The sequence below is a fragment of the Oncorhynchus gorbuscha genome, linkage group LG01 (genome assembly GCF_021184085.1).
Source record: "Oncorhynchus gorbuscha isolate QuinsamMale2020 ecotype Even-year linkage group LG01, OgorEven_v1.0, whole genome shotgun sequence".
Taxonomy (NCBI): Eukaryota; Metazoa; Chordata; class Actinopteri; order Salmoniformes; family Salmonidae; genus Oncorhynchus; species Oncorhynchus gorbuscha.
The window spans coordinates 109,612,754-109,631,443 of NC_060173.1; the positions used below are offsets into that span (position 1 = coordinate 109,612,754).

Below are 18,690 nucleotides of genomic sequence, written 5' to 3' on the forward strand. Positions count from 1 at the left end.
AATGAAACAATATCTTGTTTTATATAGGCTTGATCACACGCACACGCATCATCATTTCTCCCCGTTGGCATATACTATTAAAACAACGCAGACGACACTCATCCAAAACGGGACCTGCATGTTTGAAATAATGTGGGCCTGCTTTGGTGATTAAGATTTATTTCCAAGCGGCCTCAGGAGCCAAACCCTTTATTGACTACTTCACGATTGCATTGGGCAGACAAAAAAAGCCTTAATTGAGAGGAGGGAAGGCTGTGCTTGTCACGTCTGTTCCCGCTCCCCCTCTCTGGCGCTCAAGGTCGCCAGGCTGCTCATCATTACGCACACCTGTCACCATCGTTACGCGCACCAGCGCTTCATCGGACTCATCTGGACTCCATCAGGTCATTGATTGCCTCCCCTATATCTGTCACTTCCTCAGTTTCATCCCAGTGTCTGCATTGATGTTGTTTTGTTTCTCTTGTCCAGACGCTGGTCTTGTTTAGTTTCATGTTTATTTAATATTAAATCCTCACCCTGAACTTGTTTCCTGTCCCCCAGCATCTGTGGTTATGGAACCGTTATAGAATGCAGACACTACAATTGTTTTGTTTTTTTGGTGATGTTGGGTCCGGGTGCCACTGCCGAAGCAATCCTCAGCTGGCTCGAGAGGCTCACAAGCCTCGGTTGGCTCGGCAGGCTCCCACGCCATGCTTCAACCAGCTCAACTGCATTACCGCTCTTAAATATCCCTCTCAGTACTGCCTGAAATTTGCACTTTGGATCTTGTTTTTAAGGGAACACTTCAAATATTTCCACCCCGTCATCTGAGCGCAAGCGAGATGATATAAGACATGTAAATTGCCGAACCTGGCGTTAGGGCTGGAAAATGCCAGCGTGGCAGTTTTTACATGACGAAATTACAAACTAGCGTGCGCTTGACGCTAGCACCCCTTTAATGAAAATACAGCTCTTGGTATATCTCTTTAGAATCTCTTTTCAACGTGACACCGAACACTCAAAGGACTTTTCTTATTTTTCGTTCTAACATGTCTATACGTCACCCTCTGTCCTCATCATAGCTCAGCTTTGGGGGCATCCCACTGCCAGGTAAGCCTGGTACCTTCCTGAGGAAGAACTTCCATGGCTGCATTGAGAACCTCTACTACAATGGGATCAACATCATTGACCTAGCCAAGCGACGCAAGCCTCAGATCTACAGCGTGGTAAGAGCATTTCAACTGTACATTTTTAATGAATAGGCCAAGGCCCAAGTTTATTTTACACTGCATTACCAATATATTCACTTATGTATGTGATAATGCTCCATTTTGTTAGAAGTGGAGGTTAACAACACATAACCTTAGAGAGCCAAAGGACCATAACATTTGTTGAGTAATAAACCATCAGATTGCAGATAGGGAAGCAGGGATTTACAGAGTGCGTGGCGAGAACCGCTCTTAGCTGAGAAAACAGTGTTCTATGTTCTTGTTTTGGAAAAGAGATCCGGGCTCAGTGATGAGGGGGAGCAGGAGCTGTACCCAGTGATCCATTCAGCATAGAAGTATTATTAGTAGGATAGAGGTAGATTTCATTATTTAAGGTATATGTCAGGGTCTAGTGCAGACCCTAAATGACATCTTCAATGGATATTCACTTTAAGTAACCTTCTGGCTCAGTGCTGTTAGAGCCCCAAACACAAATACATCTCACCTTTCCTCTGACAATAAATCCACTAACACTGAAATAGAACTAAAGTTATCAATGATTCCTGAACACAATAATCCTGTGACTGACTCAGTGTTAGCCTATTGAAACATAATCACTCTGAAATCAAGTTTGGTGAAGTTGATGGAAGAGTCCCTGTGAAAGGTGTAGTTGCTGCCATTCCATGTCACCGCGATCAATGATGTGTTCATCCCCACACTGCTCTGACCTTTTCCTATGTACAGGAACTCATGTCCTCTGTACTGGCTCTTCCTGTCCCTAGGAGTCACAGTGGGGCTGGTAGTGACATTTAACCCTGCTCCCTGTAGAGTTAACTTTGTCTCTCTCGTTCCCTCGTTCTCCCTCTCTCCCACTCTATCTCTTTCTGTATTATTCCCCTCATACTCTTTCTCTCCATCTATTTATCTCTCTCAATACTTTACTTGTTTTTGTCTCTTTCTCCATCTCTCTCTCCTTTATAGAAAGGGAGGGAGTGTTTGTAGTAATTAATAGCAGCACTACACTTACAGAGTTGGCATAATTGTTTAATAACCCTGAAATGTTGAGAGTTGATGTGAATCAGGGCAAGGTGACTGTAAGACTTGTGTTCCATTTGTGTCACCAGGGCAATGTGACCTTCTCGTGCTCTGAGCCTCAGCTGGTGTCCACTACCTTCCTGAGCTCCAGCAGCAGCTTCCTGTCGCTCCCGGCCACGCTGTCTGCTTCGGGGGGCTTCGCTGTGCGTTTCCAGTTCAGAACGTGGAACCCAGATGGGCTACTGCTCTCCACCCGGCTGGCCCTGGAGCCCCAGCGACTGGAGCTGCAGATCAGCAACAGTCGGCTGCGCCTGACCCACCACATGTCAGCCCAGCAGAAAGAAGAGGTCTCCACCGGTGAGGGCCAACAGCCTCCAGTCTAGCTGACCCAGACCCACTCTATGCTGGAATCAGTGGTTCTGTCTATGGGGACTCAGAGTATAAAAGGCTTTTTGTTCCAGTGAAGCAGGCAGACAATGAGAAACCCATTTTATTATTGCAGAGAAGGCATTTGTGACTCTGAATGTTTGTGGTTTTCCACATAAATAGTCTGATAGTGATAGTAAAGATTATGAGAAAAGATTATAAGAGAGAATCCATTCAGCTGGCTCTGTGCTTATCTCTTCTGAGTTCACACACAATGAGAAGCATTTGGTTTTGTCCATTTCCCACCATGGGGAAATGAAATATGCTCTGTCTCGCTAATCCTGTAGAAATAACTAAATCCAAAAACACAGAATCCCTCCATGCAGACAGACATAGTTAGGTTTGTGTCATTTTGGACTGATCTCAATCACTGCAACGTAATCCAGATGTGATCAGAAAGAACACGCTGAGGTCATCCTCCAATCTATTGCATGTCAGTCAACGTTTGCACCAGGTGTGCTTTTTGTTTGTTTGTTTCAAACTATTTACTGCTTGAAATATTGCTCATTTAATCGCGTTCCATGGTAATTATCTTAGCCTGCAACTTCACTCTAACACTGCAGGCAGATGGCAAGCACAGAGGGGATTGTAGACACACAGCTTGGATGCCCTTCACTGTAAAAGCCTGAGTTTAATTAAATCAAAAAGCAAAGATTATACCTCTGAGGTTTTTCCATTGGTTCCTTCTCAAAGTGGAACCACAAACACAACAGACCGGGGGTTGTGGGTGATCCTTTGTTTATTTGATAGTGTGGGGGGAAACGATATGAAATGTGTGTGTAGCGTGTAGGGAGAGCCATAAAGTCAACACCAGCAACAGATTGAATGCAGAGCTTTGTTGCAGACAAACAAGATTAGAAATCTAAATATAAAAATGTACTCTAAAATTGTTTTCTTAAAATGCTTTTGCAACAGTGTAGTTACTATTGTAAAACCTCAGTCATATGCAGAGATTGATCATGTCTTTATGAACTGTTTATGTCATAACTGACCCCATGTGTCAACAGGTCACAGAGTGAATGATGGACTGTGGCACTCTGCGAGTCTCAGCTCCCGAGGACTCCAGGTCACCATGACTCTGGACAATGAGCCGCCCTCAACTATGGAGCTGGGAGACCACATGGAGGCAGGAGACAGCCTCTACTTCGGAGGTAAGAGGACAGGTAGTATGACTAAAAGTTACATTTTAAAATATGCTTGGGTATGACTTGATACATCTGTGGACTGTGATACCTACGAAGTCTCACTCTTTGTCATCATCACTTCAGTCCCTTAGTGGAGTTGACATGGCCTTGTAGGCAGAGATTTACGTAATACATCCCTGTACAAACTTTAGCTTCCCAGAACATGTGAATCTAAAATCTTCTGATAGCTGGTGTTTTATTAAGCTGCTTTTAAAAAGCTTCAACTTGCATAGTGGCATGTCTTGACAGGTTTAAAGTTGCTCTCTTTTCTTGGGGGGGGGGCAACTTCTCTCTCAGCCATAACGGAGATTAAAAAACTGTACAGGATTGTCACACTGAAAATGAAAAAAACTATATTAATGTGCATGTACTGTTTAAATCATTTCCATTTTCGTAATTTCTACTTGTATGCCTCCAGTCAGTAAATCAGTCAGCACACCACCCTCTTAGCATCTTAACATATTTGTGTAAGCCTCTTTTGTTGCATTATTACAGTAGAAGCTGATTTGGCAGATGTTTGGTTACGTAAACATCCCTCTGCTGTGTGTTCCATTAGGCTGCCCCTCCTCGTCCTCCAGTGACTCGTACTGTGAGAACCCCACATTGGCGTTCCAGGGGTGCATGCGTCTCTTCTCCATCAACAGCCAGCCCATGGACCTGAACCTGGTGCACCAAGGACGAGTAGGAGACTACAAGGAGCTGCAGTTTGACACATGTGGCATCCATGATAGGTATCACCTTTTTAAATAAAAATACAAGTCCAACTTTATTTAACCTGGTAGGCCAGATGAGAACAAGTTCTTATTTACAACTGCGACCTGGCCAAGATAAAGCAAAGCAGTGCGACAAAAACCACAACAGAGTTACACACAAACAAACGTACAGTCAATAACACAATAGAAAAAAATCTATGCACCATGTGTGCAAATGTAGGGAGCTAAGGCAATAAACAGGCCATAGAGGCAAAATAATTACAATTTAGCATTAACACTGGAGTGATAGTGTGCAGATGAGGATGTGCAAGTAGAGATACTGGGGTGCAAAAGAGCAAGAAGATGAATAACAATATGGGGATGAGGTAGTCGGGTGTGCTATTTACAGATTGGCTGTGTACAGGTACAGTGATCGGTAAGCTGCTCTGACAGCTGATGCTTGAAGTTAGAGAGGGAGATATAAGACTCCAGCTTCAGTGATTTTTGCAATTCGTTCCAGTTATTGGCAGCAGAGAACTGGAAGGAAAGGCGGCCAAAGTAAGTGTTGGCTTTTAGGATGACCAGTGAATTACTGCATACAGTATTTGAATTTTGAAGTGATGTGACAATGTTGCAATACCTTGACAACAAAGTCAAGGTATTGGAGTGGCCATCATAAAGCCATGACCTCAATCCTATAGAAAATGTTTGGGCAGAACTGAAAAAGCGTGTGCCAGCAACTAGGCCTTCAATCCTGACTCAGTTACACCAGCTCTGTCAGGAGGAATGGGCCAAAATTCACCCAATTTATTGTGGGAAGCTTGTGGAAGGCTACCCAAAATGTTTGACCCAAGTTAAACAGTTTAAAGGCAACGCTACCAAAGACTAATTGAGTGTATGTAAACTTCTGACCCACTGGGAATGTGGGGAATGAAATAAAAGCTGAAATAAATAATTCTCTCTACTATTATTCTGACATTTCACATTCTTAAAATAACTGACCTGAGACAGGGTATTTTTAGTTGGTTTAAATGTCAGGTTTTTGGAAACTGAATTTAAATGTATTTGGCTAAGGTGTCTGTAAACTTCCGACTTCAACTGTATCTGTCAAATACAGTATGTGGCAACGAGGACCCAATACGTTAGTTACAGCAAGCACCACATGAATAATCTGATGTCTACTTGCAAAACAATACTGTAAATAGTTTAGTCACTATTTTAGGATCTGCCACATGGAGTGTTTTGGGGAGGCTGGAGATTTAAACAGAGTTAAAGAGCCCATTTCTGAAGGACTTTGTATTCTCTTCCTGTGGTGAGGATTAAGCACTGTTTATGCTTGTGAAGTTCCAGTAATCAACACAATCAAATACATTCTTCCATTTCCGTCTTCAACCTTTTCAATAATGCTTACCTACTCATAATTGCGCAACCTCCACAGTAATGGACTAATCACTACAATCAAACAAGATTACTCCATCATCCTGGCACTTGTTCTCTCTCTATCCTTTTACCCTTTCAGAATGTTTCAAAACAGTGATTGATCCTTCCTGTTGCTCAACACTCTTCCTGTTTATTAATAGTAAAACATAGCAGATCTAGGCCTCCATCTCTCTCCATCACCAATTCTCCAGCTTTAAAACATTCATGAGCAGCTGTCATCCTCCAGGATCGTGCCAGGTTTAGGTTGATTGTCCCCTAACAGCCAGTGCAGGTTGACTGGCAGACCACAGCTTTCATGTGCCACCTCGGAGAGGAGGCCAAGGTTCCCTCTGACTGTTCAATATAGCCATTAGGAGACATGCCGAACCCATCACTTTGGCTTGTGACATATATTACACAAAAGCAATTCATTTCTTTGTCATCGACTAAACTAATTACATAAAACAAAAAGCTCTCAGAATATTGATAATTTTGTTGAACAAGAGCGTTCCTCGCCATTCACTCTTACCACATACTTCACTGACCGATGTATCGCGGATAAACAGTTCTGCAAGTTGAGCAGCATCATTATATGGTCCACGAAAGCCTCTTCAATGTGCATGAATAAAAATATCAAAGCAATAATTAAACCATCACCTGAACATTATCCGGAGAACAGTTGACTCCCTTTGTAGGGCTAAATAGGTAAATGGAATTTGAAAAGGCTGTGTTGTATGCACAACCCCCACTAAATCAGAGCTCCTCCTGGGACAGCATTCACAATTAAAGCTGAATTAAATAATACTATTTAAAAAATTATAGTAATTTTGGAAGTTCGAGAGGTATGAGGAAGGCACTATTAATCGAAGTGTCTTTCATTAGCCAATCAGACATTTCACTGGGAATGCTTCTGCATATTTTTAACAGGGAGAGGGGGTTGGGTTGCTGACACCTACCTTAGCCATGCATGTTTAGGCAGTGATTTTGTTTACAAACTAATGCCTGCACAAACACCTGCCTTACACTGAAATCAGTTTGGCTGGTTCAATTGAATTTGAGACGCAACCAAAAAAGGAAAATAACCAACATGTTATGAAAATCCGAACAGTAAACTCAATATTCTGTTTGGTAAAATCTTCAGACACTTAAGGAGTTTTGTATGCAGATGCTCTGATCTTTAAACAGCTCCCTATGAGATTAGTCTGTCACGAATAATTACAGCTGTTTTGTTGTTAAGTAGATATCACAACACCTGTCATTGTCAGTCAAGTGGGGAAGGGGGATACCTAGTCAATTGTACAACTGAATGCCTTCAACTGAAATGTTTCTTCCACATTTAACCCAATCCCGCTGAATCAGAGAGGTGTGGAAGGCTGCCATAATCAACATCCACTTATTCGGGAACCCGGGAACAGTGGGTTAACTGCCTTGCTCAGTGGCAGATGACAGATTTTTAACTTGTCAGCTCGGGTTACTGGCCCAACACTCTAACCAATAGACTACCTGCAGCCCTAGTGTGTATGTTGTAGTGTCATCAAACCATTGACTCCAGCTAGTTCAGTTCGGTCAGAGTGGGAGCAACCACATTGTTTTAGCATCACTGTCTCCATGGCTTTACCTCTCCGGTACTAGGTTACTTGTACTCCTTCCCACTGTCTGATCTTCCCTGTCTCTCCAGATGTCTGCCCAACTTCTGTGAACATGGAGGGCAGTGTTCACAGTCCTGGAGCCATTTCTACTGCGACTGCTCTGGAACAGGATACACTGGAGCCACCTGCCACAACTGTGAGTCCCCACCTGCTCTTCAGTCAATTCAGGAAGTGAAATTCCCATTCCAATTCTCTTCAATGCTTGTCAAGTTTTGGTATACTTTCTGACTTGAATTTAAATGGAATTGACCCTGACCCTGCAATATACACAGTTTAATTTAAATAAACAATTTATTCTCACTATTTCCATATCTAATGTGTTGTTGTAGTGCTTAGCCATTGATTGTTTGGTGAGATATGTGACTCTGTAGTTATTGCTAGGCCACCATCACATTTGAAATGGTAATAACCTCTCTCTTTGACACCTATATGCACCACTCTGTAATCAATATGCACCACTCTGTAATCAATATGCACCACCCTGTAATCAATATGCACCACCCTGTAATCAATATGCACTACCCTGTAATCAATATGCACCACCCTGTAATCAATATGCACCCCCCTGTAATCAATATGCACCACCCTGTAATCAATATGCACCACCCTGTAATCAATATGCACCACCCCGTAATCAATATGCACCACCCTGTAATCAATATTCACCACCCCGTAATCAATATGCACCATCCCGTAATCAATATGCACCACCCTGTAATCAATATTCACCACCCCATAGTCAATATGCACCACCCCGTAATCAATATGCACCACCCCGTAATCAATATTCACCACCCCGTAATCAATATGCACCACCCTGTAATCAATTTGCACCGCCCTGTAATCAATATTCACCACCCCGTAATCCATGTGCACCACCCCGTAATCAATATGCCCCACCCTGTAATCAATATGCACCATCCTGTAATCAATATTCACCACCCCATCATCCATGTGCACCACCCTGTAATCAATATGCACCACCCTGTAATCGATATGTACCACCCCGTAATCAATATGCACCACCCCATAATCAATATGCACCACCCCGTAATCAATATGCACCACTCTGTAATCAATATGCACCACCCTGTAATCAATATGCACCACCCTGTAATCAATATGCACCACCCTGTTATCAATGTGCACCACCCCGTAATCAATATATACCACCCTGTAATCAATATGCACCACCCCGTAATCAATATACACCACCCTGTAATCAATATGATGTTTCCTTGTGTTCCTCTGTAGCCATTTATGAGGCATGATGTTTCCTGTGTTCCTCTGTAGCCGTCTATGAGGCATCATGTGAGGCCTACCGGCTGACTGGCAGCTCCTCAGGCCTCTTCTCCATTGATCCAGATGGCAGTGGTCCACTGGGGCCCACACAGGTCTACTGCAACATGACAGGTGAGCTGCCACCCTGGCCCTATACCCTACATACATTTTTATACTGATGGCCTTTAGGATCTTGTTGTCAGACTAATCTAGGTTTACAGACAGAATTATGTATTTAATTGGATTGCCCTTGATGATAATCCAACAGTATTGTGATAATTAATCTCAGTATATCTCGTAGATCTTCATCCTATAGTATTCAGGGGGTTTATTTAAGGTCAGAACATTCTGGATTACATGCATTTTCCTTTTCACTTTATGCCTTTATTTGGGAAGCAGCCACATTAGACCACTTCATATCTGTAAAATCACAATGCACACTAGTGAGGTTCACCGAGACTGACTGGTAATTAAGGGGACTGTCAAATATGTAACTAGCTTCCAGCTTGGTACAGGATCATGCATAATCATATTCAAATCACTCCTCAATGTCTTAATTTTATGAAATGCAGTGTATAATCAGTGCTGTGCTTTCAGATTCTGACTATGTGCCTTTTTACAGCCAAGTGTCCAAAAAAACGAAACTAAAACCTGTTTTTTATCTGCTCCGTGTTGTAGAGAACAAGGTGTGGACAGTAGTGATCCACAACAGCACAGATCCAGTCAGGGTCCAAGGTTCTACACTACAGAAGCCCTACATTATGAAGTTTAACTACAGCGCCTCACCTGAACAACTGATGGCCCTCGTGGCCAGGTCAGAGCAGTGTCAACAGGAAGTAGTATACAGCTGCAGGAAGTCCCGCCTCTTCAACACGTGGGGTGAGCCTTTCCAGTATTGACTTGCAACATGTTGGAAACTTTCAGTGACAGATATTTTGCACATTTTACAAAGTAGTCATCTCAAGCACAACCAATTGAATACTAATTGTTTGTCTATATAGCGTTTGTATATTCCCTGCTGTATGGGTTCTATTGAACATTGTGTGCCATCGCATGGGGACCTGAAGACTCCATCTAGTTAGTTCTCTCATCGCTTTGGGAGACCCAACTATAGGTTCATCATTTTTTAAATATGTATGTAGTCAGATTTCTCTGAGGTGCAGTGTCACCGCAGACAATAAACAAGTGTTTTATGCCCGAACAAGATCATTAAAAATAAAAGTTAGCTATTTTCAGGCACAGTAGATATGAAGAAAACATAATTGCTTTCATTGTTTACTTGAATGCTTCCGAAACCACAGCTGTCGAAAGAAAAACACAGATCACTATAATTGGACTTGCAAACAAAATATGCCCCTTACATTGTCACGGTGATGCTCTTTTTTCCTGCTGTATGAAATATGTCTTTCTTATGCAACATCAAATTGAACCTTGCGGTTGTGGGCGGTATAGTTGCCGTACCAGGCGGTGATACAGCCTGACAGGATGCTCTCAATGGTGCGTTTGTGAGGGTCTTAGGGGCCAAGCAAAATTTCCTCATCCTCCTGAGATTGAAGAGGCACGATTGCGCCTTCTTCACTACACTGTCTGTGTGGGAGGACCATTGCAGGTTGTGAGTGATGTGTGCGCCGAGGATCTTGGGGAAGGGGGTGTGCACCCTCTGCTGTTTCCTGAAGTCCACAATCAGCTCCTTCGTTTTGTTGATGTTGAGGGAGAGGTATTTTATTAGAATCCCCATTAGCTGTGCCGAAATCAGCAACTACTCCTTCTGGGGTCACAAGACATGAAACATGACATAATACGGAACATTAATAGACAAGAACAGTCACTCAGGTTTATGTAGGTGCCGGGCTATATGGCTGTGCCATCAACCTGATAATAAAGATATTTTGGAGGTTATTTCGTTTTCAAAAAAGCTAAAGTGAGCGATTGTAATCTGAATAAAGGCCCAAGTAAAATTTTGTAAAGGCCAAAACTTTATTTCTGTTTTTAGAGGGAGAGAAACGCTGGGCCAATTGTGCGCTGCCATAAGGGACTCCCAATCATGGTCGGATGTGATACATAATAGTAATAAAACTTTTTGTTGTATTACTTGTTTTGTCTTCTCTGGTGGATTAAACTGAAATTCAAATCTAATCAAATGCATTTATATAGCCCTTCGTACATCAGCTGATATCTCAAAGTGCTGTACAGAAACCCAGCCTAAAACCCCAAACAGCAAGCAATGCAGGTGTTGGTGCACGTTGGCTAAGAAAAACTCCATAGAAAGGCCAAAACCTAGGAAGAAACCTAGAGAGGAACCAGGCTATGAGGGGTGGCCAGTCCTCTTCTGGCTGTGCCAGGTGGAGATTATACATGGCCAAGATGTTCAAATGTTCATAAATGACCAGCATGGTCAAATAATAGTTATTGGACAGGTAGCATGTTCAGTGAACAGGTCAGGATTCCATCGCCGCAGGCAGAACAGTGGAAACTGGAGCAGCAGCACGGCCAGGTGGACTGGGGACAGCAAGGAGTCATCATGCCAGGTAGTCCTGAGGCATGGTCCTAGGGCTCAGGTCCTCCGAGAGAGAGAAAGAAAGAGAGAATTAGAGAGAGCATACTTAAATTCAAACAGGACACCGGATAAGACAGGAGAAGTACTCCAGATATAACAAATTGACCTAGCCCCCCGACACATAAACTACTGCAGCATAAATACTGAAGGCTGAGACAGGAGGGGTCAGGAGACACTAAGGCCCCATCCGATGATACCCCCGGACAGAGCCAAACAGGAACAATATAACCCCAACCACTTTACCACAGCACAGCCCCCACACCACTAGAGGGATATCTTCAACCACCAACTTACCATCCTGAGACAAGACCGAGTATAGCTCACAAAGATCTCCGCCATGGCACAACCCAAAGGGGGGCAACCCAGACAGGAAGATCACATCAGTGACTCAACCCACTCAAGTAATGCACCCCTCCTAGGGACGGCATGAAAGAGCACCAGTAAACCAGTGACTCAGCCACTGTAATAGGGTTAGAGGCAGATAAACCCAGTGGAACGAGGGGAACCGGCCAGGCAGAGACAGCAAGGGCTGCCTTGCAACCAATCACAGCCAACCTAAGAAATTAATTTGAATATAGAATTATCCCCCTACTCTCCTTCTAGGCAAGTCTATTGTCCAGCTTCCTGCCAATAGCCATAATGGCGCTGAACAACATGACCATGTCTGTGTGAAAAAAGTATTTTCCAGTAAGCAACCATTTGTTTACCTTCATTAGACAACTTTGTTCCAATATTTCTGTAATTCAGTGATATTTATTCCCATAGTAATTCTTTATGGATCCATAACTAAATAAACATTGGCATTTTGAACGAGTATTTTTATCATTATTTTATGAACAAAAGCATAAAGATGCTGATGAAGAAATACAGTACTGTACTGTTTATGCTTTTACATTTGGATAATAGAGCATTCTGAAGATATAAGCCAACTGTTATTAGGCTATAGCAGAACAGCATAACGGTCCGGACGGCCCTTGATGTGCCTGGTGAGCAGTTGGTCAAGTTCTGTTGTCAGAAGAGGAATGGAAATGTCAGGGTGAACCAACGACATGATGAACCCATCAGGTAGGTTGACTCTGGCTGTTGGGGGTGGAGTTCCAGAGCTCACGGGTGTGCCTGGCATGGATCGTTCATCGCCCTCTTCAACACGTTATTCTCCGCCAATGCCGCCTGGCTCTGGGCCAATGCATCAGCTGTCACCTGTATCTCTGCCCTCCGATAATGTTTCTCTTTCTGCTGGTCTGCCTTCAATGACTCGATCTCGGTCTTCAAATTTTGAATCTGATCCATGAGCACCTTCATCAGATGAGTAGAATGGTACCGCCCTGAACCCCCATCGATTACAGTGACCTATGATAGAAACAGTAGATCAATTAAGAATGAAAAGTGACTCCAACACACAAATGCTGCGTACACATTTTAAGAATCTTGCAAAACTAACCACTTTCTTGGCAACCATGCATTTTTTTTGGTGCAGCCCGTTGTCCAGCTCTTTGTCCACTGATCTCCACGAATGGTTGTCGGTATGTTTGTATGCTCTGCAAAAATATATTCACGATTCTAGTACACAATCTATTTTTATTGAACTTTTATTTATCATCGATTTTGTTGCACAGTATGCCTACACATTGATGGGCTAGATACATTTTTTTTTAAATAAAGAAATACACTGAAACCAAAAAATATCTTTAGTTTTTGTGATCCTCTCAGCTCCGACTCATTTAAAGTCCTCCCGTGGTTGGGGTCCTAACCCTGGAATGGGTAGCACCATTAAAAGAAGCTGGTTAGATGACAACTATGTCCATTTAGTCTTTTTTCTTTGGTCGCAATATCATTTTTTTGCAAGTAGGGGGATGTTCACACCTACAGTAGCCGGACTATAAATAGTCTATTGTCCTGCTTATCGTGGGGTAAAAAATGTTTGAAAACCTGTTTTCAAAATGCCACCAGCTGTCCATCAGTACTATAAATAAAAACACAGCATCTTGTTTACATCCTTTATTGTAACCACAATGTCACAATTCATTTGTATCTACCTTTCCAATTACTTTTACAGTTTGAGATTAATTTGCTTAATATTATGGTGTTTCTATTCCAAGAAAAATGAAAAACCCTCTGAGTTTCCTTTAAGATGGAATGGAAAATACAGCGCTGTACCACGTGACAGTCGGGAGTAGGCTATAGTACTTGGCTATTTAGCTAAAGAATCCCTATGTTGTGCAGGCACGTGGGAGACCGGGGTTCATTTCCCTGACGGGGAGGAAGGAGTAGGCTGTCCAAAGAATTTGTTCTTAACTGACTTGCCTAGTTAAATAAAGGTTACACAAAGATCATAACATTTCTACACTATAATTGTTGTCAAACCAATACCCAAACAGAGATTCGGTCAAAACAAAAATCGCATTTATTTATCAAGACCAGTCACCATGCTTGTCAAAGAGTAACGTGAAACTGTGCTAAAATAGTTAGTTGTAGGCTATTGCTTCAAACTGCAATATGCTCTATACATTTAAAAGACCTACGCTTTTCACCACATTACTCAACACTAGTGAGACTCATGTTGCCTACAGTATTTCGAAAAATATGACGTGTCTTTCCGCCAATAATTAGATAGATAATAATTACATTGGAGGATATTTCTTTAATTCAGTGATATTTATTCCCATAGTAATTTGTTATGGATCCATAACTAAATACACATCGGCATTTTGAAAGAGTATTTTTATAATTATTTTATTAACAAAAGCATAAATATGCCATTAGTTACTTTGTTTTGGTATGAACGTGAAGACTGGCACTAAGAACAGCAGGAACGTTTCCCTAGTCAGTGCCATTATTAGTGCAATGCCCTTTAAAGTGTTACTCTGTTACTCTCCTTTCCCATGGGCTAGGTCCGTCTTCTGTGAGTGGCTCTGCGGCCTATCCCATGCCCCCTGCCCTTGTGCCTTGAACCTCGCTCGCTTTCAGTGGATACAGCAGGAGAACTGCAAGGCAATCCCATTGAGTGCCACTCAGGAGCATTGACCAATATATATTGTCCTGCTAATAACAGGGTTATTAATATATCTGTGAATATCCAAGGGGATTTTATATAATAATAATAATAATCGCTTTGTTTAAAAAATACAAATATTTTGGAGATTTAGTTTTTCAAATAACGTAAAATGAGCGAGAGGGGGGAGGACATTCTTGAACATGGGGTGAGTCATTGTTACTAATTTGTAAATAAAACCATTTAGTTATTTAGAATTATTTCTGTTTTTAGTGGGAGAGAAAGAAAAACCCTAGTCATCTCATGGGTCTCCCAGTTGAGGCCGGCCCAGGTATTGAACCAGCATATGTAGCAAGACAGCCTACACTGCTGATGCAGTGTCTTAGCCCATTGCACCACTCAGTGTACAACGGGACTGGTCAGAAGTGGGCTACCATACTACAGTAAGAGCAAAATAAAAAAACATTTGTGTAACAACAGTTTTAGTAAGTAATACTGTATTCGTGCACAATTGTCAGTTTCTATTTAGGTTTATGTCGCCCATTCATTGTCAGAGACACAGTAGGACCCAGAAGCATAATCAATGCTCTAACTGGATTACAGGCAACATTCGCACTGTGCTAAAGGGTAGAGCTGCCACTTTCAATGTGCGGGAATCTCTAACCCTGAAGCTTACAAGAAATTCTGCTATGCCCTGCAACAAACCATCAAACAGTCGAAGCGTAAATACAGGGCTAAGATTGAATCATGCTACCCCGGCTCTGACGCTCGTCTTCTGTGGCAGGGCTTGCAAACTATTACAGACTACAAAGGGAAGCACAGCCGCGAGCTGCTCAGTGACACGAGCCTACCAGATGAGCTAAATCACTTCTATGCTCGTTTCGAGGCAAGCAACACTGAGTCATGCATGAGAGCATTTTAGCTCTTCTGGACGACTGTGTGATCACGCTCTCCGTAGCCGACGTGAGTAAGACCTTTATAAACAGGTCAACATACACAAGGCTGCGGGGCCAGACGGATTACCAGGACGTGTGCTTCGGGCATGTGCTGACCAACTGGCAGGTGTCTTCACTGACATTTTCAACATGTCCCAGATTAAGTCTGCAATACCAACATGTTTCAGGCAGACCACCATAGTCCCTGTGCCCAAGAACACAAAGGCAACCTGCCTAAATGACTACAGACACGTAACACGCACGTTCATAGCCATGATGCTTTTAAAGGTTGGTAATGGCTCACATCAACACCATTATCCCAGAAAACCTAGACCCACTTAATTTGCATACCGCCCAAACAGATCCACAGATGATGCAATCTCTATTGTACTCCACACTCAGACCCTCCTGCACTCCCTGTTCACCCACCACGACTGCATGGCCAGGCATGACTCCAAAACCATCATTAAATTTGCAGACACAACAGTGGTAGGCTTGATCACCGACAACGACGAGACAGCCTATAGGAAGGAGGTCAGAGACCTGGCCGGGTGGTGCCAGAATAACAACCTATCCCTCAACGTAACCAACCAAGGAGATTATTGTGGACTACAGGAAGAGGACGACCCCGTTCTCATCGACAGGGCTGTAGTGGAGCAGGATGAGAGCTTCAAGTTCCTTGGTGTCCACATCAACAACAAACTAGAATGGTCCAAACGCACCAAGACAGTGGTGAAGAGGGCACGACAAAACCTATTCCCCCTCAGGAAATTTAATGATTTGGCATGTGTCCTGATATCCTCAAAAGGTTCAACAGCTGCAACATCCTGACTGGTTGCATCACTGCCTGGGACAGGAGACCGTCTCTGGACGCTCCAGACTGGAGGCCGTCGTTGGAGGCTTTGTGCCATGACTCCTCGCTGGAAGCTTCGTGCCATGGATCATCACTGGAGGCTTCGTGTAAAAAAACAAATATGTATTGCGATGTGTACAAGTACTCAGCTCTGTCTCACTGGAGGCATTGTTCTGGAGGCGAGCACAGGATACACTAGCCGTGGACGCGCACTGGAGGTCTTGAGCGTAAAGCCTGCACAACCCGTCCTGGCTGGATGGTGACTTTGGTTGGCCCGGGATGTGCGTGGCGCAGGCACAGGACACACTGGGCTGTGCAGACGCACCGGAGACACAGTGCGCAGAGCCGGCGTAGGATATCCTGGGCCGTAGAGACATACTGGCGGCCAGATGCACTGAGCCGGCACCCTCCGACCTGGCTGGACTCTAGTCCGGACGGTTCAGGGAGCTGGAAGGTAGCGCACCGGGCTATGAACGCGCACTGGAAACACACTGCGCTCCACCGCATAACACGGTGCCTGACCAGTATGACGCTCACCACGGTAAGCACGGGTAGTTGGCTCAGGTTTCTAACCTGACTCAGCCAAACTCCCTGTGTCCTTCCCCCCATTTTTTTTTAGGCTGACTCTCGGGGTTCCTTGCAACGATGCCGTTCCATCTTTGCTGCTCCAGGAAACCTTTTTACAAGCTTCTGGAAAATACACAAATAATCAACATATAGCCTACCCATTAACTATTTACTTATATTATTGACTGTCACATTAGGTAGCTTGGAGAGCAAGGCATGAAGTGGCACAAATTTCTCTGTGTCTTGCGCCAGAAAAGGGACTGTGCTGTTTCTCCCTCTGACATCCTAGTCATCCACCTCAATGAAAACAACGTGTGATACACCAAGGGGATGGCACTGGTGTGGCAGAGGTGCGGATTTAAAAGTGGTTTGACGTGGTCATCAGAATATTTCCCGGGACAGTGGTGTTCTCCATTGGGACCAGAATATAAACAAGTGCATAGACAGGGCCCTGCACTCCCTCAATCAGCTGGTGTATGCATTTCAGGGACACATAATCCGTCACCCTACCATTAAGCAGTGTGTCCCTGGGATGTACCGTGGGGTTGGAATGCATCTGACTGATGAGAGCAATGATGTATTCCTTGAGTATTTAGAGTTGGTCTCTTCAGTCTCCACCATCTCCGTAGTAACAAGACACACACAATAGAACACACACCACAGTCCCCGTCCATTGCCACTGAACAATGCTCTTTTAAGAGACACCTAATAGAAAAAAGATAAGCACACAACGTGCGGGCCTGTGTGTGTGTGTCAGGACATGGATGGAAGTGTCAAAGAGAATGGTTGAAATGTATCCTCCGAGAGGTGAACCCAGGACCTTCAGATCCCATGATTTTGACTTTAATGCTTTACCCTGTCATGAACACATTTGTCTTGACACTGTATTTAATGGACAGTCTGGAGATGACAGGAAGATGGTGTTGTTGTTCATTCACCCAGTACTGATTGAACGTTTATTTACTGTCACGTTCTTTCAAAATCGAACCCAGAAGCAGACCAGGACAAGGAGAGTAGGAAGAAGGTGAGTATTTATTTACAAGTGAATGTGAATGGGTAGTTGTATCCAGGTGGCTTAGCGGGCAGCGGTGGTGAGTTGATGGGAGTAAATAGGTGGTTCCAACGGGGTAGCGGAATCCTCCGACGACCAGGCGGGAATGGGGTAAATGATCCGGGTGAGTAACTGAAGACAGAACAAACGGAGGTAAGTTTTAAGGCAAGCAATACGTAAAAAACAACAAAACAAATTCTATCCAACTTGAGGCTGATACTATGGCACAACATACTGTTCATGGCTAACGATCCGGCAGGGAATGGATGTCAGGTCCGGGCTTATGAAGAGGAGAGATGATCAGGACCAGGTGTGCAGATAGCTGATGGGATACAGGTGCGGGTAATCAGAACTCCCAACTGGCTACATTGCCCGGCAACCAGACAGGGTGCGTTCCAGGACGCCGGAAAAAACACTCCAGGACAGAACACAGGCAAAAAACAGACTCAGGAAACGGGATTCGTGACAGTACCCCCCCCTCCGACGAACGCCACCGGGCGGACTACCCGGAGGCGGTAAAAGTCACGAAGCAGGTCATCGTCAAGGATCTGACGCCGAGGAATCCAACTCCTCTCCTAAGGACCATATCCTTCCCAATCCACTAAATACTGGAACCCTCGACCCCGCCGTCTGGAGTCCATGATGCGGCGCACCGTGTAGACAGGACCACCTCCGATCATCCGAGGAGGGGGGGCAACAGAGGACTGAGGAGAACCGGCTTGAGGCAGGAGACATGAAAGGTTGGATGTACTCTTAGTGTAGCAGGCAACTTGAGTCGGACCACAACAGGATTAATGATCTTCTCCACTACAAACGGACCAATGAACTTCGGTGACAGTTTCCTCGACTCAGTCTGTAGAGG

General features: G+C 43.9%; 1 protein-coding gene across 2 annotated transcripts in view; it reads left to right on the plus strand.

The window, feature by feature from the left end:
- Window positions 1–18,690, plus strand: part of LOC124039427 (contactin-associated protein-like 5) — a 132,778-nt gene that overhangs the window by 84,993 nt on the left and 29,095 nt on the right. For both annotated transcript variants that reach the window (XM_046359429.1, XM_046366951.1), the window contains exons 7-13: window positions 1,062–1,205; window positions 2,312–2,579; window positions 3,656–3,799; window positions 4,389–4,563; window positions 7,622–7,728; window positions 8,886–9,005; window positions 9,552–9,752. In XM_046359429.1, the coding sequence (XP_046215385.1) occupies window positions 1,062–1,205; window positions 2,312–2,579; window positions 3,656–3,799; window positions 4,389–4,563; window positions 7,622–7,728; window positions 8,886–9,005; window positions 9,552–9,752 (1,159 nt within the window). The remainder of the gene's footprint in view (window positions 1–1,061; window positions 1,206–2,311; window positions 2,580–3,655; window positions 3,800–4,388; window positions 4,564–7,621; window positions 7,729–8,885; window positions 9,006–9,551; window positions 9,753–18,690) is intronic.